The sequence below is a fragment of the Tamandua tetradactyla genome, chromosome 2 (assembly GCF_023851605.1).
Source record: "Tamandua tetradactyla isolate mTamTet1 chromosome 2, mTamTet1.pri, whole genome shotgun sequence".
Lineage (NCBI taxonomy): Eukaryota > Metazoa > Chordata > Mammalia > Pilosa > Myrmecophagidae > Tamandua > Tamandua tetradactyla.
In genome coordinates this window covers 219,453,241-219,477,014 of record NC_135328.1, presented here as the reverse complement: position 1 = coordinate 219,477,014, position 23,774 = coordinate 219,453,241, and the positions used below count along the sequence as shown (strand labels likewise).

Genomic DNA, 23,774 nt, shown 5'->3' with positions numbered 1-23,774 from the left:
CGTGCGTTAATTTCATACTTTTTTTAAAAATGTTTAAAGTAGGCCAGTTGATGAACAAGCAGCAGTTAAATGTGCAGGAATGAGTAAAGTCCAACCTTCAGCCACTTGTCATCATGTATCTGGGGCCCACCCTGAACCGCAGGCTCCTGCCCAGCACGGGGCCATGCCCTGTACCCACCAGGGGCTTAGCTGCAGTCAGAAAAAGAACAGGGCAGGGAGGGCAGGCAGGAGAAAGCCAGCACACTTCACCCACTCTGGTTCAAGGGGAGTCAGGGTGCATACTCCAGGCTGTGTAAAGGAAGGAGCCACAGCTGAACCGTCCACCTTCCCTAGCAGCAGGGACGAAAGCACCCAGGCCACCCCAGCCAGAACAGCCTGACAGGTGCCAAGCAGTGTGACTGGTCCCTGCAGAATTTCAGAGGAGACAGGCAGGACCTCTCTGGGCCTAGTGGAGAGTTGAAAGTGGGAGGCAGGCAGGGTAGCTGTGGTGGCCCCCGATGCTCGGTGACACCCCAAGATGAATGATGGGAGGGTTGACCACAAAGCAGGTGGACAAGAAGAGCTAAAGGGGGCCCAAATCCTTGCCAAGCATCCATGGGTCAAGCAGATTGAGAAAAGGAAAAAGTGGGGGGAAAAGTAAAGGAAAACCTCTTTATTTCTGCAGATTCTACATTTCTAGTAAGCATAAACTAATTGCATCCTCCAAATTAATTTATTGTATTCAAAATAAAAGAGCAAATGCAAAAGCACCTCTCTGCGAGCTACTTCAGCACTGTCAGAGGAAGGATGGGCCTTTTCACCCAGCTCCGGCTTGCAGCATTCCCTCTGTTGGCAGTGTGCAACTCTCTGAAAGCTCTGATGACAGGCTTACTAGCATCCACAGAACCACTCTGTTCTTCCCTGCAGCAAAACCCCTGACCCCTGGGCTAAATCTGGTCCAAAAGCAGGAGGCCTGAGCACTCAGGAGTGGAGGGCTCCAGGGATGAGGCCCCCTCTCCACCTCTGGCTTCGGCAGGAGGGAAGCAGTGGCCCTAGAGTTCTGGCGGCCCTGGTGAGACCCCTGTACCTCCTGTCCCCACATTCTCGGCCTAGAGACCAGGGCAGTCTCACAGCACCCCTCACTTGGCTCCCCAGTCACCACAGGCAGTCCCTGACCCCAGGGCACCCACTCACCATGGCCCTGCTGTCGCCCACGGAATGTACACAGGCAGATGGACTGGCCCTTTTGCCCTGGTGGTCCCTAACACCAAGCCACAAAGGCAGCCCCCAAATTGAATCTGCCTCAGCATCTTACCTTCTGCCGAGGGGGTGGGAAAGTACCACACAGTGCTAACCTGCCTTCAATTTTAACTCAATATTTTACAAAACCATAAAGGCGACAGCCGTGCCTTCCTCTGCCTTGCCCATCACAGCACTGGAGCTCCTTACAGGAAAGCCCCTGCCCTACTGGGCTAGCCAGGCAGGCAGCCCTCCGCGAGTCTACACGGCCCCCAAGCCAGAAGCTGCTCAGTGCTCAAGAGCACCTCGGACAGTGAGAAGACAAACAAAATTTCCTCCCTTCTGCAGGCTGCAATGAAAATAGTAGGAAAAAACAAAATCAGCTACTTTCCCCAACATCCTACGACTCCTGACTGGAAGAAAAGCCACGCACTTGCTGGTTCTTAAACGCACAAGAGCCAAAACGCTCAACATGAAAGCTCAAGGCAGGGGAGCAGACTATAGGAAAAGGAGAAGAAGGAAAACGGGGGATAGTGGGGAGGACAGAGTGTCCTGTCCAGACAGCAACCCAGAGCACAGCAGAAGGCCAGCTCATGGGAACAGGAGACGCCAGCACCCGGCTTTGGAAGCCCACAGCCCTCCAAGTCCAGCAGGTGGAGAGCCCAAGAGGGAGCTGAGCCAGAGAACGCAGCCGCCTCCGAGTGGAGGAAGGCAGGCCAGGCGGCCTCCCGGACACAGCCACTGTGAGAAGGGCCAGGATCGAAGGGTGCGAAGCAGTTCACCCCATCTCAGCAGCACTTCCCTGGATGACCACACTGCCTACAGGGGAGGGCTGAGTCCCTGGTATGGCAGGCGGTGGTGCATGGCACATCCTGACACAGAGAGAGGGGCGGGCGGAGGGTAACGGCACAGCCCTCCTGGAGGCTCGGCCACGAAAGCTGGCTCTGCCTGTGGCCCTGGCCAGTGACCTCACATCCCTGCAGAGAAAGGTGACAGTGCCCACTCCACAGCGCTGCCGTAGGGACCAGGTTAGTACAGTGCCTGCACTGACAACAGTGAATAACCGAACTTTAAAAGTGCTTAAAAATGTGAGCCTTTCTATGTGCGGGGCAGTGGTGAGGAGTGCCGGCACACGCCTGAGGGGTGTGGGCAGACAGCCGGCAGGCAGGTGGACTCTGGCATGTGCTAATGCTGCAGGCTGTACTGAAATGGAACCTCTTGGTGTTTGAAAGAGTAACCATCTCATTGTGTCACCCAGCCCCTTGATGACTAAAGAATAGAAACTGAAATGGGGGTGGGCCGAGACCACTTTCCAGACCGATCGCACTTAGGGAAAGGTCATTTTGGTGCTTCGGGGGCCCGACTGGGCCACTGGGGCTGCCCAGGCTGGGCAGGAGCCAGGCCCTGCGGACACAGCCACGCAGTGGCGAGGGGTCCATAGGCCCCAGGCCCAGGAGCTACAACGAATAGCCACAAGAAGGTCGGTGCCAGTCTGCACAGAGAGCGGGGGGCGAGTCTCGTCACAGTACACCACAAAGAAAGCAGGACGGGCTTCACCAGCCTCCCACGGCCAGGAGTCCTTGATGCAGAGCGGGCTCCAGGCCGAGGAGCCTCTCTGTAGTGGGATCTGTAGTGGGCAGAACCTTCCAGACCTGAGGGGCCTGGGAGGCCAGGAAGGCAGATGAGACCCCTCCAGCAGACAGCCATAGGGCACAAGCTTCAGCCAAAACTGATTTTGGCTCAATTCGACAAAGGCTGGTTTGGGCTTAATTCAAGAAAGACCTTTCATGATGCAAAAATAGCTGACACTTCCTGGGCCTCCCCAGACAGGAATGGCCCCCTCCGTGAGAAGCCATTTTATGCAGGGAAGCAGCAGCAGCTTGGAGAGGTCAGGGCAGTGCCCAAGGCCACGTTGCGGCCAGGCAGTGGAGCTGGCCCTCACCACAGGCCCCCAGCCTCTGCCTCCACCTCCGTCTCAGTCTCTTCTCCCAGCCACGCCTCCCGTCACACCTGGAGTATGATTTCCCAACCTGAAATGATGATTCATTCATCCAATCAACAGCCACAATCAGGACAGGCCCTGCCTCTGCAGAGCGCACCTCCACCGTGGCGGAACTGGAGCCTTCGTGCTCGGTAACCAGGCAGAGCAGTTAACTTTTGCATTGCCAAGTCTTTGGCTAGGAATGCAATTCCCAGTAACAGCATTGCTCCTATGGGAAAACACAGCCCAACTTTACAACAACCCGTTTTATGCTGGGCTCTCACAGACACACTGCAGAGAAAGTGTGGGGGCAAATGCAAACTCTGAACAGAAAGAACCTCCTTCCTCCAGTCTTCAGTGAAGCACTTGGAAACACCCCCAAAGAGCTCCCCAATCAGCCCCAAAGCACTCCACCCCCCAGCCTCCCAGGACCTCATCTTCCACTCAGGGTCCAAGGCTATTTAATTCCCCGGAATGCACCTCAATAAGGAGAGCACCATAAACGGGAAACAGAAAGAAAACTAAGTTTAGGAGGGAATGAAGCAGGAAGAAAATGAGTTTGCATAAATCCACATTCATCCCAAAACACCTTCTACTGCTTTTGATGGCTGAGGTTTGGAGGCTTAAGGTCTCCCCTGACTTAAACTCACTCAAGAAAGGGCTATTAAATATCTGCTAACAGCTCAATCCTGTGTTCTCAGTACTCTGCACATGCCTACACAGAGTTCCTACTCAAAAAATGTTTGTGGAATCAGTCAATCAGTAAATGAATGAATAAATGGATGCTTGAAAGATATACCAGACTATCAACAGGGCTTATCTCTGGGGAGTGAGATTAGAAGTAGGAACTTAGAGTTTTTCCCAAATTTATTGAGTAAAGATTAGTTTTGTCATTTTTAAACTGCCTTCTGCGTTGTCTGAACAGGGCACACCAAACTCAGCAGCCGTCAGGCCTGCAAGGACACTGCCTGGAGACTCCTACTGTCCAGAGGCCCAGCTCTCTGAACTGTCACTCCAGTGACCCAACGGGACGAAACTTGGAGCAATCTGGAAGATGTGAGCTAAAGTGACACAGGAGGGGCAAGCAAGGCCTGAGAGAAAGACCCCACAGTCAGGTAAGGCCATGGTGCTCAGCCACTGGGGTGCACAGGCCTCACCCGGAAGCCTGGGTGCGGTCTGTTAAAAAACAGAGTCTGGAGCTCCACCCCTGGGCCTTCTGAGAGCAGGTCAGGGTTGGGGGCTAGGAGAGGTTCTACAACAAGTACCCGAGTGGCTGGTACATAGGTGGCCCAAGGGCCCCGCTTTGGAAAACACCAGTTTGAGGGAGCCATCACCTGCCAAAAACAGTGAGTCAGTCAATTCTCTGTCCTCACAGATGAGAAGAGCTGGGGGGTCAGCCTCACCCAGCATCAGGAGCAGATTGCGGGACCCCAGTGCCCTCCCTGCCTGGGTACAAAGGCTCCTGGGCACAGTCAGACCAGGGAAAGGCCCTCCCGGGAGGATGATCAGCACAAGCCAGGACCCAGCAGGTTGGTGTACCTCAAACCGGCCATGGCATCATGCAGGAACAGTGACTGCAGGGACAGTGAACAGAGACACTGCTCCCAAGAGGACGCTACAGGGTATGAGCAAAGGAACGACACAGGGCTAGAGCCGAGGTGAAGACGTTAGAGCTGCAAGAGACTCTGGATGCCCAGGAAGCCTTGCAATAATGGCAGGGCTTTCAGAGGATTGTTCCAGACAGGAGGGGAGGAAGGGAGGACGTCCACACGGCAGAGACGGCTCAGCAGTAAAGGGGGTGGGAATGGGTGCAGCGTGCCTTAGAAACAGTCATGAAGTCAGCCAGCCGGCAGGGAGTAAGCACGGGCTGGGATATGGCCTGGCTGCTGTGGTGGAGCTGATCAGGTAGGACTGGAAGGGGCATGCTGGGGTGGACCCTGGCTGACAGGGTCAGGCTGGTGGGGTCAGTGGGGCTCCTGAACTCCCGGACAGCCCAGCCCCAAATCCAGAGCCTGGCACATGAGGGACATTCAAGAGAAGGTGGGAGGGAGGACTGGTTCCTATGGGGAGTATGCGGGCAATGAGCCCAACAAGCAGGAGAAGAGATAGGATTTGTGACAGGCTGCCCAGAGGGGGAGCAGTGGGCGAGCCCACCCACGGTGCTGCGGCCCCACCCACACCAGCTCTCCACCTCGGCCGCCCGAGTGCTACTCCCTGGGCCTGGGAGGCCCAGACCTCCCAACAGGCCCACTCGGCAGCCATGCCCTGCACTCTGGACGCCCCGTCGGCCCTGCCAGCTGGATGGTATGTGAATTGAGAACTATCTCAATAAAACTTCAACTAAAAACAGCCCCAAGGGCCCTGCGCCGTGAAGAGCTGCTCCCGGGACGGGGCGTTTTGGGTCGGCTGGAGCCGCAGGAACGAGATGGCGGCAGCGGGACAGACTCCTCGGGCAGGAGCGGGAGCACCCCTAAATCACAGCACCCCTTTCTCAGTTTGCGACATCGCCATGAAACCACGGCGGCAGCAGCTGCCCAGAAACGCCCGGTTGGTGGCCACGAAACCCCGCTCACAAAGTGCGCACTGGCAAGGAGAAACCTGGCTGCCAGCGGCGATGAGGTTCCCTCGGACGGTTCTGGTCCTGTATCACTGAGAAAGTCTTCGCTTTCGCGTCCTGCCACCCTCCTCCACGGCCCTGCCTCAGGGACGGCCCCGGAGGCCCTCGTCCTCCTCCCAGAGGTGTGGGCGCGTGGCCCCAGTCCTCCATTTCCGTCTCACAGGATGCAGAGCAGCGGCGGCCCCGAGGCCGGGTTCACCGTCCGAGGGAAATACAAACTGGAATGGAAGATCAGGCCTGGCTCCTTCGGGGACATTTATCTACAATCAACATCGATGCAATCAGCATCACCAACGGTGAGGAGGGAGCAGTGAAGCTAGAGTCTCAGAAGGTCAGGCATCCCCAGCTGCTGTAGGAGAGAAAACTCTGTTTAAGATTCTTCCTAATGAGGGGGGCCAAGATGGCGCTTAGTAATGTGCGCGCATTTTTAGTTCGTCCTCCAGAGCAACTACCAAATAACCAGAAACAGTACAGAACAGCTCCTGGAGCCACGACAGTGACCAAACACACAGCGTACCCCAGTCTGGACCAGCTGGACCAGCTGCGAATCTCCAGAACAGTGAGTTCCCCAAGCCGTGCGCAGTTCCCCAAGCCACATGCAGTTCCCCAAGCCGCGCGCACTTCCCCAAGCCGCAGCGGCTGGCGCCCGGCGCCCCTCCCCCACAGGCAGCTTCCCGGAGGGAAATGAAAGAAATTCTAATAGTAGCAGAGACTGAGTCCAACCAAACACCAATAGTGGCATTAATAAACAAATTCTGACTACTAAAAATAGACCCCCAGCTCAAGCGAAACTGGTCAAGGCGGACGAAACGGAGCCTTCTGAGGCTGTTTCTACAGAGGCTTGGCTGCCTCTGGATTCAGTGGCAAGATTACACACGCTGCAACTGCCCCAGGCATACGCAGAAACAGGCTGCTTTCAGGGCTGTCTCCCACCTGAACCTTCCCCACGGGAAGGGTGAAACACAACTCAGGTGGAATCCTCTCTCAAGGAATTCAGACCCCAGGGCTTCGCAATTTGAAGCCATTAAAACCAGCCTACAACCTCTCCTCTGTCTCCACCATGCCCCCAGCTGGGAGAGCCTCCCAAAGTTAAAGGAGCCACAACATCTTTTGCAGGTGGGACCCGCAGACAGACAAGCGCCACATACTGGGCAAGATAAGAAAAACAGAGCCCAGAGACTTCACAGGAAAGTCTTTCAACCTACTGAGTCTTACACTCAGGGAAAACTGACGCAGGTGATTCCTTCCCCCGAAAGGAGGCCAGCTTAGTCCAGGAAAACCCGGCTGGAGTCTGTAATACCTATGTAGACCCTCCTAAGGGTGGGGAGGGAAAAGGCACATCACAAGCAGGACAAGAAACAAGAAAACAAGAACTGAAAAATTACCCTCTGTTAAACAAAACTTAAGCTAGAGGCCCAGAAAAAGCTGAACTGAAGGTCAATGAACAGATAGACAACAAACTCATCTAGCAAGAAAACCCTAGGTAAGATAGGTGAAAGCAATCTCCAGAATAAACTAATTAAGGTAATTAAATGTCCAGACACCAGTAAAAAATAACAAATCACACCAGGAAAATTGAAAATATGGCCCAGTCAAAGGAACAAACCAACAGTTCAAATGAGATACAGGAGCTGAGACAACTAATTCTGATTATATGAACAGAAATGGAAAACCTCTTCAAAAACCAAATCAATCAATTGAGGGAGGACATGAAGAAGGCAAGGAACGAACAAAAAGAAGAAATGGAAAGTCTGAGAAAACAAATCACAGAACTTATGGGAATGAAAGATACAGTGGAAGAGATGAAAAAAACAATGGAAACCTACAATGGTAGATTTCAAGAGGCGGTTAGAATTAGTGAACTGGAGGATGGAACATCTGAAATCCACAAAGAAACAGAAACTATAGGGAAAAGAATGGAAAAATATAAGCAGGGGCTGAGGGAATTGAATGATAATACGAAGCGCACAAACATACGTGTTGCGGGTGTCCTGGAAAGAGAAGAGAAGGGAAAAGGAGGAGAAAAACTAATTGAAGAAATTATCACTGAAAATTTCCCAACTCTTATGAAAGACCTAAAATTACAGATCCAAGAAGTGCAGCGCACCCCAAAGAGAATAGATCCAAATAGACGTTCTCCAAGACACTTACTAGTTAGAATGTCAGAGGTCAAAGAGAAAGAGAGGATCTTGAAAGCACCAAGAGAAAAGCAATCCATCACATACAAGGGAAACCCAATAAGATTGGGTTTATGTGTAGATTTCTCAGCAGAAACCATGGAGGCAAGAAGACAGTGGGATGATATATTTAAATTACTAAAAGAGAAAAACTGCCAAGAATTCCATATCCAGCAAAATTGTCCTTCAAAAATGAGGGAGAAATTAAAACATTTTCAGACAAAAAGCCACTGAGCGAATTTGTGACCAAGACACCAGCTCTGCAAGAAATACTAAAGTAAGCACTAGAGACAGATACGAAAAGACGGAAGAGAGAGGTGTGGAGAAGAGTGTAGAAAGAAGGATAATTAGATATGATATATAATATACAAAAGGCAAAATGGTAGAGGAAAGTACTACCCATACAGTAATAACACTAAATGTTAATGGACTGAACTCCCCAATCAAAAGACATAGACTGGCAGAATGGATTAAAAAACAGGATCCTTCTATATGCTGTCTACAGGAAACACATCTTAGACCCAAAGATAAACATAGGTTGAAAGTGAAAGGTTGGGAAAAGATATTTCTTGCAAATAACAACCAGAAAAGAGCAGGAGTAGCTATACTAATATCCAACAAATTAGGTTTCAAATGTAAAACAGTTAAAAGAAACAAAGAAGGATACTATCTACTAATAAAATGAACAATTAAACAAGAAGACATAACAATCATAAATATTTATGCACCGAACCAGAATGCCCCAAAATACGTGAGGCATACACTGCAAATACTGAAAAGGGAAATAGACACATATACCATAATAGCTGGAGACTTCAATTCCCCACTCTCATCAATGGACAGAACATCTAGACAGAGTATCAATAAAGAAACAGAGAATTTGAATATTACAATAAATGAGCTAGACTTAACAAACATTTATAGGACATTACACCCCACAACAGCAGGATACACCTTTTTCTCAAGTGCTCATGGATCATTCTCAAAGATAGACCATATGCTGGGTCACAAAGCAAGTCTCAACAAATTTAAAAAGATTGAAATCATACACAACACTTTCTCGGATCATAAAGGAATGAAGTTGGAAATCAATAATAGGCGGAGTGCCAGAAAACTCACAAATACGTGGAGGCTCAACAACACACTCTTAAACAACCAGTGGGTCAAGGAAGAAATTACAAGAGAAATTAGTAAATATCTCGAGGCGAATGAAAATGAAAACACAACATATCAAAACCTATGGGACGCAGCAAAGGCAGTGCTAAGAGGGAAATTTATTGCCTTAAATGCCTATATCAAAAAAGAAGAAAGGGGAAAAATTCAGGAATTAACTGTCCACTTGGAAGAACCGGAGAAAGAACAGCAAACTAACCACAAAGCAAGCAAAAGGAAAGAAATAACAAAGATTAGAGCAGAAATAAATGAAATTGAGAACATGAAAACAATAGAGAAAATCAATAAGACCAGAAGTTGGTTCTATGAGAAAATCAATAAGATTGATGGGCCCTTAGCAAGATTGACAAAAAGAAGAAGAGAGAGGATGCAAATAAATAAGATCAGAAATGGAAGAGGAGACATAGTCACTGACCTCACAGAAATAAAGGAGGTAATAACAGGATACTATGAACAACTTTATGCTACTAAATACAACAATGTAGATGAAATGGACAAGTTCCTAGAAAGGCATGAACAACCAACTTTGACTCAAGAAGAAACAGATGACCTCAACAAACCAATCACAAGTAAAGAAATTGAATCAGTCATTCAAAAGCTTCCCAAAAAGAAAAGTCCAGGACTAGACGGCTTCACATGTGAATTCTACCAAACATTCCAGAAAGAATTAGTACCAACCCTGCTTAAACGCTTCAAAAAAATTGAAGTGGAGGGAAAGCTACCTAATTCATTCTATGAAGCCAATATCACCCTCATACCAAAACCAGGCAAAGATATTACAATAAAAGAAAACTATAGACCAAACTCTCTAATAAATATAGATGCAAAAATCCTCAACAAAATTCTAGCAAATCGAATCCAGCAACACATTAAAAGAATTATACATCACGACCAAGTAGGATTCATCCCAGGTATGCAAGGATGGTTCAACATAAGAAAATCAATTAATGTAATATACCATATCAACAAATCAAAGCAGAAAAATCACATGATTATCTCAATTGATGCAGAGAAGGCATTTGACAAGATTCAACATCCTTCCCTGTTGAAAACACTTCAAAGGATAGGAATACAAGGGAACTTCCTTAAAATGATAAAGGGAATATATGAAAAACTCACAGCTAATATCATCCTCAATGGGGAAAAACTGAAAACTTTCCCCCTAAGATCAGGAACAAAACAAGGATGTCCACTATCACCATTGTTATTCAACATCGTGTTGGAAGTTCTAGCCAGAGCAATTAGACAAGAAAAAGAAATACAAGGCATCAAAATCGGAAAGGAAGAAGTAAAACTCTCACTGTTTGCAGATGATATGATACTGTATGTCGAAAAACCTGAAAAATCCACAGCAAAACTACTAGAGCTAATAAATGAGTACAGCAAAGTGGCAGGTTCCAAGATCAACACTCAAAAATCTGTAGTGTTTCTATACACTAGTACTGAACAATCTGAGGGGGAAATCAAGAAACGAATTCCATTTACAATTGCAATGAAAAGAAAAAATATTTAGGAATAAATTTAACTAAAGAGATAAAAGACCTATACAAAGAAAACTACAAGAAACTGTTAAAAGAAATCACAGAAGACCTAAATAGACGGAAGGGCATACCATGTTCATGGATTGGAAGACTAAATATAGTTAAGATGTCAATTCTGCCTAAATTGATTTACAGATTCAACGCAATACCAATCAAAATCCCAACAACTTACTTTTCAGAAATAGAAAAACCAATAAGCAAATTTATCTGGAAGGGCAGGGTGCCCCGAATTGCTAAAAGTATCTTGAGGAAAAAAAAACGAAGCTGGAGGTCTCACGCTGCCGGACTTTAAGGCATATTATGAAGCCACAGTGGTCAAAACAGCATGGTACTGGCATAAAGATAGATATATTGACTAATGGAATCGAATAGAGCGCTCAGATATAGACCCTCCCATCTATGGACATTTGACCTTTGATAAAGCAGTCAAGCCAACTCACCTGGGACAGAACAGTCTCTTCAATAAATGGTGCCTAGAGAACTGGATATCCATATGCAAAAGAATGAAAGAGGACCCGTATCTCACACCCTCTACAAAAGTTAACTCAAAATAGATCAAAGATCTAAACATTAGGTCTAAGACCATAAAACAGTTAGAGGAAAATGTAGGGAGATATCTCATGAATCTTATAATTGGAGGCGGTTTATTGACCTTACACCTAAAGCAAGAGCACTGAAGAAAGAAAGAAATAAATGGGAGCTCCTCAAAATTAAACACTTTTGTGCATCAAAGAACTTCATCAAGAAAGTAAAAAGACAGCCTACACAATGGGAGACAATATTTGGAAACGACATATCAGATAAAGGTCTAGTATCCAGAATTTATAAAGAGATTGTTCAACTCAACAACAAAAAGACAGCCAACCCAATTACAAAATGGGAAAAAGACTTGAACAGGCACTTCTCAGAAGAGGAAATACAAATGGCCAAAAGGCACATGAAGAGATGCTCAATGTCCCTGGCCATTAGAGAAAAGCAAATCAAAACCACAATGAGATATCATCTCACACCCACCAGAATGGTCATTATCAACAAAACAGAAAATGACAAGTGCTGGAGAGGATGTGGAGAAAGAGGCACACTTATCCACTGTTGGTGGGAATGTCAAATGGTGCAACCACTGTGGAAGGCAGTTTGATGGTTCCTCAAAAAGCTGAATATAGAATTGCCATATGACCCAGCAATACCATTGCTGGGAATCTACTCAGAGGACTTAAGGGCAAAGACACAAACGGATATTTGCACACCAATGTTTATAGCAGCATTACTTACAATTGCAAGGAGATGGAAACAGCCAAAATGTCCATCAACAGACGAATGGCTAAACAAACTGTGGTATATACATACAATGGAATATTATGCAGCTCTAAGACAGAATAATCTTATGAAGTATGTAACAACATGGATGGATCTAGAGAACATTATGCTGAGTGAGACTAGCCAAAAACTAAAGGACAAATACTGTATGGTCTCACTGATATGAATCGACATTAGTGAATAAACTTGGAATATGTAATTGGTAACAGAGACCATCAGGAGTAGAAATAGGGAAAGATAGTGGGTAATTGGAGCTGAAGGGATACAAACTGTGCAACAGGATTGGATACAAAAACTCAGAAATGGACAGCACAACACTACCTAACTGTGATGTAATTATTTTAAAACACTGAATGAAGCTGCATGTGAGAGTGATAGAGGGAGGAGGGCTGGGGACATAAATGAAATCAGAAAGAAAGATAGATGTTAAAGATAGAGATGGTATAATCTAGGAATGCCTAGAGTATATAATAATAGTGAAATGTACAATGTACATATTTTAAAAATGTTTTTGCATGAGGAAGAACAAAGGATTGTCATTATTGCAGGGTGCTGAAAATAGATGATAACTAATACTTCAAAATGTCACATTATGTGTAAGACTAAAGCAAAAAATGTTTATTTGTTACAAAATTTAGATTTTGACTAGAGCATTTCCTAATATAACTCATGTAGATAGTTTGATTGAATGTCATAAGTACTTGGAATCTCAGGTAGCACATGAGATTTTGTGGTTTGTCCAGAGTGATCCCCCGATGAATTCCAGAATGATTTGATCAGTGACTGGAAAAGTATTTGCAAGCCCCCTTCGGGGAATGGTGAGAGTGGGGAGAAATTCAACTTCCCCAAGTTGAATTCTTGATATTCTCACAAGCAGTGTGGACAACCAAAGCTATAGGCTGAGCCCCCAGTTTCGGGGTTTGTTCACATGAAACTTAACCCCACAAAAGATAGGTCAAGTCTACTTAAAATTTAGGCCTAAGAGTCACCCCCAAGAGAGCCTCTTTTGTTGCTCAGATGTGGCCTCTCTCTCCAGCCAATATGATGAGCAGTCTCACCACCCTCCCCCTCTCTGCGTGGGACATGACTCCCAGGGGTGTGGACCTTCCTGGCAACGTGGGACAGAGATCCTGGAATGAGCTGAGACTCAGCATCAAGGGACTGAGAAAAACCCTAGAATGAGCTGAGAATTAACATCAAGGGATTGAGAGAAACTTCTCCACCAAAAGGGGGAAGAGTAAAATGAGACAAAGTGTCAATGGCTGAGAGATTCCCAACAGAGTCGAGAGGTTATCCTGGAGGTTATTCTTACCCATTAAGTAGATATCACCTTGTTGTTCAAGATGTAGTGGAGAGGCTGGAGGGAACTGCCTGAAAATGTAGTGCAGTGTTCCAGTAGCCATGTTTCTTGATGATGATTGAACAATGATATAGCTTTCACGATGAGACTCTGTGAATGTGAAAATCTTATGTCTGATGCTCCTTTTAGCTACTATATCAACAGAAGGGTAGAACATACGGAATAAAAATAAATAATGCGGGAACAAATGTTAAAATAAATTCAGATTGAAATAGTGGTAAATGAAAGCGAGGGGTAAGGGGTATGGTATGCATAGTCTTTTTTTCTCTATTATCATTTTATTTCTTTTTCTAAATCATTGCAAATGTACTAAGAAATGATGAATATGCAACTATGTGATCCATATTAGGAATTACTGATTGTATATGTAGAATGGAATGATATCTAAATGTTTTGTTTGTTAATTTTTTTAATTAATAAAAAGTTTTAAAAATATATATATATATTTGTCACAAAGACTTAGTTCATATCTTAAAACTGAACCATGTCTATATGATCTGAGTTTTTTTTTATTTTGAAATGGCAGCTTTTCATTTACAGGTTCATTAAAAACTAAAAGCTATTTCTGTAAGGAAATGGGATTTCTTTTTTAGCAAAAAATGCCTTGCTGACTCATTATGGAATCAAAGTCTCCCCAATTTTTTAATTGACTACTTCAAGCCATTTGTTAAGTAGTTATGCTTTGCAAATCATTTTAAATTTAATATTACAACTTTTCCTAAATTTTTTTATTTTAATTTTTTTAATCATCTGAAGGAGAAAGGCAATCTTTCATTTTCTTTTCTGTTAAATGACTTGCAGTCATAATACTTAGTACTGCAACTGCCAGAACTTGGCATTGTAACACCTGCTGCCACTGACTTAACAGCTGGACTGATTTGGAATAAGAATTAAAGCATTGAAGAGTTTGACTATAACAAAAAACAAACAAAAAAAAAACCTTCTCTCAACGTGATGAAGTTTTATTGGTGAACAACAATCCAACCCTTGCTGGATCAAAATAAATGGCATCAAAATAAAACCAAATCTTCTGCCAATTAGACAAGTGAATACCAACATCCAGGCAAGCACTGGTCCCTGCCTTGGCCCTTTGGGGGCTGTATTTATACAATACTGTCCAGCAAAGAAACCCTTTCGCAAGGGAGAGTTACAAAAGCCTGCAAGCTTCTTGGCAGAATTTATAACAAAGCAAATAACTGCCAGAAAGCAGCTTGGAGCCTACAGGTCTTCAGGTCATATTTTAAATATGACAGCTACATGTAAGAGAGAGGCTGAGTAAAATGAGTTTCTTTCCTGAAATGGTTGTTAGGGGGCAGGTGGGAAACGTGCTTCCATCCTTGATTTCTCTGAAGAGCATGTGTACTTCTGCCACTGAGGAGTCAGCACGCTCCCCCAACCACTGAAGTGTGCTCCGGCGCTGCTAGGTGCTCCCTGATCATGGGTTCCTAAACAACATCAACTGTAGTTCATTTCTGGAATGTTCCAGGCACTGCTCACATCTGCAAAGGGCCTGACTGGCCGCTCCACACTAAGAGGGCAAAGAGGAGGGAGACAAATCTCTGAATTGGGCCTCCCACGCACTCATGTTCACTGAAGGCCCCAGCACTTTACCTAAGAGGGACTCCTACTCCCAGAACAAGCAGGACCCCCGTGGGCCTGGCTGGGGGCCCTTGGGCTTCTCTTGTAACGACACAGAAGCAGGGACACTTTAACCTGCAAGGATTTTTCTGCTTTATCGGCAGTTGCACTGGCACCTGTCAGCACAAAGTGATGGACATCCCTCATGCCCCAGGAGCATTGTTTTAACTCCCAAAACCCCAGGCAAAAAAACAGACATGAGCTTTTAACGCAGGCATGTGTGGAACAAGTTGCCACAGGTTTGTCAGGCACAACAGAGGCTCCCTGGAAATGACTGACCACTTTATTGCTTGCAAGGCCCTAAGGGTCCAAAAGAGCAGGGATAAAGATCCCACCGCGGCTGGTCCCCTGGGGAGGCCAAGTGCTTGGGTCAGGGTCAATGAATGGCAAGTCTGCACAACCCACTGTGCGTTGGAGATGAGGGACTCTTTGCGGCTAGGCACCAAAAGGTCAACAGCTCAGCGGCCCTGCTCACCTCCCTTGCTCACCTCTCTTCACGAAGGAGATGAGGGAACCTGTGCCGCCCAAGTGCTGGGCTTCTGAACATTCAATGGGGAGGGGGCCCTGACAGTGAGCAACCTTAGTGCCAGCAAGCAGAGGAGACAATAGTCAAGATTTAACCCCACCCCAGCTGCCTGCAGTCTCTTGCTAAATAGAAATATTCCAAACACCTGCACACAGACAAGCAAGAGGGGAAAAGGGAAGGGACAGGCGAGAGCTGAGACATGGCAGGGAGTGTGTCCTTGGCTTGCCCAACAGTGTATTCAAAGGTAACACCTTCCAGTGGTCTCTCAGAGCCCCTGCCTCATCAATGGAGCCGCAGCAGGAGGGGAGTGCTGCAGCCACAGCCGAGAGCCAGAAGCAGGTTTTCCTGCTTTCCTCACTCAACGCTCAACAGGGATGACAATGATACATTCACTGTCTCCCCTAACTCCTTAATCCCAACTCCCTTTCGGGAGAACACAGGCAAACTATCGAAAGCACTGCCGCTTCCTAAAGCAGACTGGGGCACAGGTTTAAGGCTCAGGGGCCCACCCATGGCCCATTAAGCCTGGAATTCCTGACGTGCCCCTCTTCACAACTCCTTTATCGTCTCTTCTCTGGGATGCTGGAAAAGCACCTCGTGGCAACCAGCATGGACCATCCAGGGAGCTAACAGCTAGGTAAGGACGTCTGTGTCCAGCATGGCCAGGGATGTCACCCACTGGGAACAAACACAGCCTGCCCTGGAGCAGCTGAGCTACATCTGCCGTTCCTCCAGGGTCTCGAATGTTCCCATCCCGAGTCACATACTCACCGCAGCGCAGCTCTCACTCTCAGCAGGCCCTAACTCTGCTCCTCCTAGAACCAAGCGGGGAGTCAGCCCACCCAGGATGGAAGGTTCTAGTAAAGCAAGGAGTCCCCCCAACGTGGCAGGTGGGGAAGGGTGGGTGGGCTGCCCCTTCCATGATTCCTCAAGGCAGCCAGGCCAAAGCCTCCCAAGGTGCCTGGGAGGGGCACGAGGCCCTAGTCACGGGCACCGCCCACCTGAACCCGGCAGCAGAGTACCCGCCAATGTGGACCTCCTGGCAGGGTGAGGCCCGACCCACTTTCCAAAACTGACCCAAGGCTCTTCCCGTTCACGTGGAAATCACCAGGCCACTGACGCCATGCGCGGTAAAGGTGCAGTCTAGCAAAGTGGCTCTCCTGGCCGTGGCCCAAGTTTTACGAACCCCTTTTCCCAAGGGAAGGAACAGTCAGAAATCACTAGAGGGAGGGGAAACACTATTCAGGAAGAGACTGATAAACAGGTCACCACAGCCACCCTCCATGGCCAGTTGGGGTCTGCAGAACCGTGGGGGTTGCACCTGGCCACACTGGCCCCAACCCACCCCATGGAGCCCAGTTCCTGCGAGGCTTAATGGTGAATCCACACAAACCCATGGGGTGGGGGACACAAACCCATACCCGTTTCTCCACGCGCAGGGAGGAGGCCTGGGATCTGCTGCAGACCAGACACCAGAAGGTTCTCCGGGAGAAGGTGGCGTGCAGGGCCCAGGGGCAGGTGAGGCTGCAGTGTGTACTGCAGGCTGCAGCTCTCCAAGAGGGTCATGTGTCTGTTTTCTGGGGGAGAAAACACACCATGTCATCCCTGAAGCAAATGGCACTGTCAGTCAAAGCAGCCAACTGCTGTTGGTTCAGCCTAGAACTGGAAAAACTCTTTCCTTAATAACCCTCCATGGTAATACTGCGATGAAAGAGATATTTGTTTTGAACCCAACATAACAAAATCCTCCACCCTCCTTGTCTCCCACATCATGAAGTTGTTGGGCGAACTGGGGAGGTGCAGCTTCTTTGGGCATCCATCATGGGAGGGTGGGGGGACCAACCACGTCCCCAACAAAAGGCATGTTCCAACCTTAATCCCCGTCCCAGTGGCTGTGAACCCATTTGTAAACAGGGCCTCTGAAGATGCTGTTTTTAGGTGGTGTGGCCAACAATCAGGTGGTCTTACTCCTTACGACTGGAGGCCTTATGCAGCCAGGGAACTTGAGATACAATCAGTCATGAGAAGCCAGAGGACTGTGTCAGCAGACACCAGAAGAGCAGACATAAGGAAAGGGAGGTGGCACATGACAACAGATAATGGGAAAGTCGATGCCAGATGCAGCCAAGCCCAGGGGAAAGTATGGCCCAGTCAACACCCTGACTTTGGACCGCCAGCCCTCAAAACTGTGAGCCAATAAAATGTGCCATAAGCCACCCCACTGGGGGGTATCTGTGGTGGCAGCTCTGGCAAACCAAGGCAGAGGGAGAAGAGGAAACTGCTCCACCAGGAACTGCTTCCCTGGAGTTGAAGTTCCGAGTTTCAGCACCTCCATTCACCGAGCCCCACAAAGGAGCAGATTAAACACTGGGGGGAGACCAATGATGGCAGAGACAGAGCCTCTATCTTCCAGGAGGGGCTGCTGTGTGGGTGGTGGCCGAGACACCCACACTGACATCCATGACAGAGTGCTAGGGGAGGCGAGAGGAGGAAGCAAGTAACTCCAGACAAGGGCATCGAGGGGCAATGTCCTGGAGGAAAATGCATCTGGGAAGAGCTCAGAGATACAGTACCGGGGGGTGGGGGTGGGGGGCATAAGGAGACCCTCGAGGCAGAAGGCATGGCATCAACAAAACCCGGGCGCAGGAAAAGGCAGGGCCCAGTGTGACAGATGGAACTGCATCCCCCAGTTCCGTGAACGTGACCCTACTCAGAAACAGAATCTGGATGATGTCATTAGTTCAGATGAGGCCAAAAGGGATCATCGTGGGCCCTGAGCCACCGTGACAGACGTGCCCACATGCAGAGGCCCGTGCACACACAGAGAGGATGGTCGCGAGACAGAGGCAGAGTGCTACTGTCAGCAAGCCACCACCAGAACCCACAGACCTCAGAGGACAGGCCCTGTCGACACCCTGACCTGGACTTCTGGCCTCCAGCACTGTGAGACGACAGATGTCCGAGTTTTAAGCCACCCAGTTGAGGTATTCTGTTATGGCAGCCCTACCAAACCGAGACACCCAGAATCATGGGATTTGGGGGTGGAAAGGTCCGCAGACGTACCCTCTACACATTCCCACCACATGGCCAACCTTGTTGGACTTGATCTCCTCCAGTGACGGGAACCTCACACCTCATGGGACCCACCAACTCGGACTACTATAAAGCTCTGGTTGTGCCCATATCGTGGAGGGCTGCACAGAGTTACAAACCTCGTTCTTTTTTTTTTAATTTCATTAAGGAAAGAGTTAAATATGATCCATTTTATCCATTAGGAAAAGAAATTAATGAAAACTATATTTTTAACACTTATCCACTCCAAACATGGGATCTGCTTACTTTATAATTTAAAATGCCAGCTGAGAGGCACTTCCCCACATGGCTGTTGGAGGGCAAATTGGCATGACCTCTAGGACGGCAAATGGGAAAAAATCTAGCAAAATTATGAATGCACAGACCCTTGGGCACAGCGATTCCACATCTAGAAATGGATTCTCCAGATGCACTTGCACACCAGCAAAGGGGCAGAAAAACCACTGTAGAATTGTTCCCACCTCTTGTTCTTACAAGACCTCCTAAATGCCCTTCTGTAGGGAAGGGAACTGATTAAATAACTCATGGAACATCAATTCTGTGCAACTGCCATAAAAAGACTAAGGGAGATACCTACATTCTCCAAGATAAATGAAGTGAAAAAAGCAAGGTCTGGAATAACGTGTCTGGTAGAAAGAGGGAGAAATAAGAGCATCTCTCTCCACATGGCCTGGGTCTCCATAAGGACCTCGGAGGTCCACAAGGCAGAGGGAGAAGCTAGCTGGTAGCAGGTAAGAGAACGAACAGCTGGGGCTAGGCAAAGGAGACTTCATCTCAACAGTTCTATACCTTTTTTAGTACTTCCTGAATTTTGAATCCTGTGACTGTATTACCCATTTGAGGAAAATGCCCCTGGCTCTGGTAAGGCCAGCCAAGAAGATGGGCTACTGGCCCCAAGGCCGGTTCCCTGGTGACACCACCTAGCCTTCCTTCCACACGCTCCATTCGCTTCCCTGGAAACATCTGACTTGGCCAAGAACTGGGCATGGAATAAAGGGGGTGGCTACATACGTTGTATTTAAAATCCTGATCCTAAGGGTACTTCAAGAGAGAATATACTGGTAAATTAAAGGTTCAATTCACTTGAGAAACAACCTAAAACCAATCTTTATAAAGTCAAATTTCCAAATGATGATTCCTATATGGTAAGATTTTCACCAAATTCAGCAAGGGTCAGGGAAAGTTTGGGCTGGTCTGACCTTCTAACTCAGGCTATTCAGAAGACACAGAATTCCCTTCAAGGACTCTGGGCAACATCTCAAAGTGATGGAAAGTCACCTCCCAAAGAGGTCTGCCTCCAAGCCAAAACCCCCTTCCTCACCCTCATACGGGAAAGCCACAGCTCCCCTGGCCCTCCACCTTGTCCTCGGAGCCCAATCCCCCACTCCCCCCAACTCCTCCAGCCCATTCTAGGCTGTAGTCTGAGCAGGCCGCAGGAAGCAGAGATGAGACAGGCCACTCCCAGGTTGGAGCCTGCAGTGATTCCCCGCTGAACTTGGAATACAATCCCCATGTAGGCCGGGCTCTACAAATGCTAAGTGACGCAGTCTCCCCCCACTTCCCAGCCTCACCTCCCGCCCCCTGCCCTCTGCTGTAATTCAGCCACACTCCCTCTTGCCCCTCAACTGGGTCTTCGCAATGGCTGTTCCCTGTGCCTGGGGCACTCTTCCCCCAGATGTCCGCATGGCTGCATGCCATCCAGGTCTCAGCAGAAAACCCTTCAGAGACCATGGGTCTAAGGTGGCTCCCCAGCTCCAGGCATGCTGTCCTAGTGTCCACTATTTTTTATCTCATAGCACCAACCATTGTCTGAAATTCTCATTTGTTCTTGTCTATTCACATGTTTGCATTCATTGTCCCCAATTGTCATCTGCCTCATGTCCCCCCATGGTCCCACTGCCTGGTACAGGGCAGACTCTCAACGAGGGCGTGTTGATTCTACATACCAATCCCCAAGCAGCTGAGGGCGGCCTTGAACTAGACACCTGCCCCCTGTTTGGACTCCTGCACCTCCCCTGCCCTGACCAGTGTGGTCAGTGGGACCAGTCCCGCCCAGGAGTGGCCACAGTATCTGAACCTGGCCATTCGGGGTACCCCAGCCCTGCCACTGCCTGGCACTCCGCGACAGGGGAGGGAGAAGACCCAATCTGTTGGGAGGTTCACGCTGGTGTGATGGGAGCCTGGGGTTTCAGAGGCCACCCGTGCCACCACATGAGGACATCATGCTCGAGAGCACACAGCCAGCCCACGAAGAGCAGAAATGGAATGAGGAAGTCAGAAAGCTTCCACTGCACCGTTTGGGCCCCTGAAACCCAGCGAACCCCCTCGACTTCCCTATTACAAGCCCCCAAGACCCTTTTGCCTTAAACCAGTGTGAGTTGTGTTTCTGTCACAGGCAGCAAAAGAATTCTAACCACGGCAGGCCCTCTGGATGGAGGAAACAATGACAATTTTCTATACTGGCCCAGCTGACATCACTCAGACCAGTGATCCAGGCAGGCCCTGGCTGCCGAGCTCCTTCCCCTGAGGCCTCCGGGGAGCAGCAGCTGTGAGTGGGCAGTGACCAGGGATGGATGGAGAGCCAGTTGCATGAGCCCATTCCTATAATAAACCTCCCAACATTTACGTCGAGTCGGTTCTGTTTCTTCCCTGGAGAAACCTCACTAATACACCGGGCTCCCTGAGAAGAGTCACAGGGAATGGGATGTACAGGGTCCCTCCCAACTGCGCCCTCCCACTGCCCCAGAGGAGCGGTCACCCAGGCACAGGGAGGGAAGTGGCCTCCTCTGCTCACAGGCTGCTGAGCCAGCAGGCCCTATGGGAGGCGGGAGCCTGGGCTTCTACAATACAGGGATCTGTCCACAAGAAAGCTCCCTCCCCTCTTGTGAGGCATGGCCACGGAAGCCACGCTGGAAATAACCCTGCAGATTGGACAGCCAAAGGTTTCACTCTGTGAACGGACAGTGAATCTTCCATCCAGTGGACCAAGCTGTGACCTGGCCAAGGCACAGAGGCCACTCCATCCCCTCCACCAGGCCAAGCCCCTCACATTCCTCCTCACAAAGCCATGCCCTCCCTCCTAGTAGATGGGCCCCACTGCTTCAAATTAGGGCAAAATCCCAGATCACGATATATTTTTCCCAAAACTATCAAATAAATCAGCTCAGCTGATAACGCTGAGAAAGACAACAAGACTGTTCTAAAAGTGGACAATATACAGACAAGTCATAAGACGAAGCTGTGCTGCCCAGGATGGGGGGGTGTCCACAGGCAGCAGTCGCCATGGCAGGGTCTTACCACTTACGTTCCAGGGGTTCCTGGAGAAGGGGGTGCAGGAGGGCTCTGGGGGTGCCATGAAACAATCTCAACCTGGAAAACAAGACCCAGAAAACGCCATCAGCCAGTTGTGTCTCCAAACACCACCAACAACAACTTACTATGCTTTCTAAACACTGTGCAATCACATGCCCTGCAGAAAGCAGAGGCCATCTAGGGAAGTGTCACTCTGAAACCCCAGGTGCTCGTGGCCACATGTGTCAAGCATACATATGCACTATCCTGATGCAGACACAGAGCCCGGGAGCTCGGGATCAACCCCCAGTGACTCATAACCTTGGAAATGCCCCAACCAAGGCAATGTCTGCAGAATTCCAATGTTACCTGTCCAGAGAACTGGCCCCACCAGGGGAGATCCTGCCCCCAGGGCACACGTAGCAATGTCTGTAAACAGTGTGATTGTAGTACTGACATCTGGGGGAGAGGCCAGGGTCGCCACACAACGTCCCACAGAACAGAGGATGGCACCTACGTGCCCACAGTGCCAGAGAAGATGCCCCGCCAGCACTTGCCAACTCAACATCCAATGTTCACTGTGCACCTGCCTGTGCAAAAAATGCTACTTCATACTCAAGTAGCCCTTACAAGATGGCACTGTTATCCCTACTGGACAGATGAGCGAATTCAGGGTCAAGATGAATCCGGCTCTCTAACCCATCCCCATCCCACATTCAAATCCACCGCCCCAGTCAAAAGTAGCCCCATGCCAGCCCAAAGGACAATTCCTTGATTTACTTAGAAAAGAAAACCAGTTACAACCCAAAGCAAAGTATATCCCATACACAACTACCCACGATGACCAAGTCACACCCAGATATCGTTACTAAATGATTAGCAGTTAAATCCCACAGAATGTGCCGGAAAACTCTGTAGCTGTACAAAGTCAGGCCCGTACCGTTTGTCCTGAGAGGCTGAGAGAGGAGACTCGGGTTTGGTGCTGAAGATCCGAAGAATTCCAAACCCACACGACAGTGCCTGCAGGCCCCCATCCTGCCGCTGGCCCTCAGTGACCACCTCCACCACGGCCACGACATCAGGGTGGCTCAGGGACGTGTGAAAATACAGGGGCTGCAACACAGAAGTGGGGAGAGCTGAGCAGGTGACGGGCAGGTGCTCCAACCTGCAGCCAAGGACGCCCAGAAAAGACACTCAGGGGTGCCTCCTCCTTCACCCCAACTACCGTCTTCGCGTCGCACTGCAGCCCTGCCTAGGCTTGGGGTGGGGGGGAGCACCACAAAGAAGCTCCCTGATATCAGCGCTGGTGGCAGAGCTTTTAAGTGCCCAACATTCGGGAGCTCAGACAACTTCTTCTGCTCCAGGAGCTTCCACCCAGGGACCCACCACAAAATGACAAGGGAGGCTCAGCATGAAAGCGCGGAAAGCGGCCAGAACTGCGCACCCCACACCCCTCACCACCCTGCAGACACACTACATCCACTGCGCGTAAACGCATATGCTGGGCCAATTTTATGTTCCAAGTATTACCTAATACTCAGTATCAAAAACTTCAATTCCAATTTGCCAACACTGACTCAGTAACTATACGAACTTCTACCTGAACAAGTTTTGTTTAAACTAAAAGAGATCCTTCGGATTCCGTAGGTGCTATGCAATTATCCCCAGTTCAGATCATGTGATGACAAAAATTGCCTTGAGGTCATTTTATTACCAGGTTTTTTGGAATGCAAGCCACATAGATGATATTCAAACTGATCTATTTATGGTCATGCAATGTAAGCCCCTCCCCGGCAAGCAGGGCCGCTGCCTGTGCATTCCTCATGGTCACAAATGGTGGGG

The 23,774-nt window shown here is 48.7% G+C and overlaps 1 protein-coding gene across 8 annotated transcripts in view; it reads right to left on the bottom strand.

Moving 5' to 3' along the window:
- The window catches only part of NPHP4 (nephrocystin 4), a 184,115-nt gene that overhangs the window by 117,328 nt on the left and 43,013 nt on the right, over nucleotides 1–23,774 (bottom strand). For 6 of the 8 annotated variants that reach the window (XM_077151501.1, XM_077151505.1, XM_077151499.1 and 3 more), the window contains exons 4-6: nucleotides 22,873–23,045; nucleotides 21,946–22,010; nucleotides 16,970–17,125 (exon numbers count right to left, since the gene is read on the bottom strand). In XM_077151501.1, the coding sequence (XP_077007616.1) occupies nucleotides 16,970–17,125; nucleotides 21,946–22,010; nucleotides 22,873–23,045 (394 nt within the window). The remainder of the gene's footprint in view (nucleotides 1–16,969; nucleotides 17,126–21,945; nucleotides 22,011–22,872; nucleotides 23,046–23,774) is intronic. The other 2 variants (XM_077151504.1, XM_077151506.1) reach the window with 2 other exon arrangements.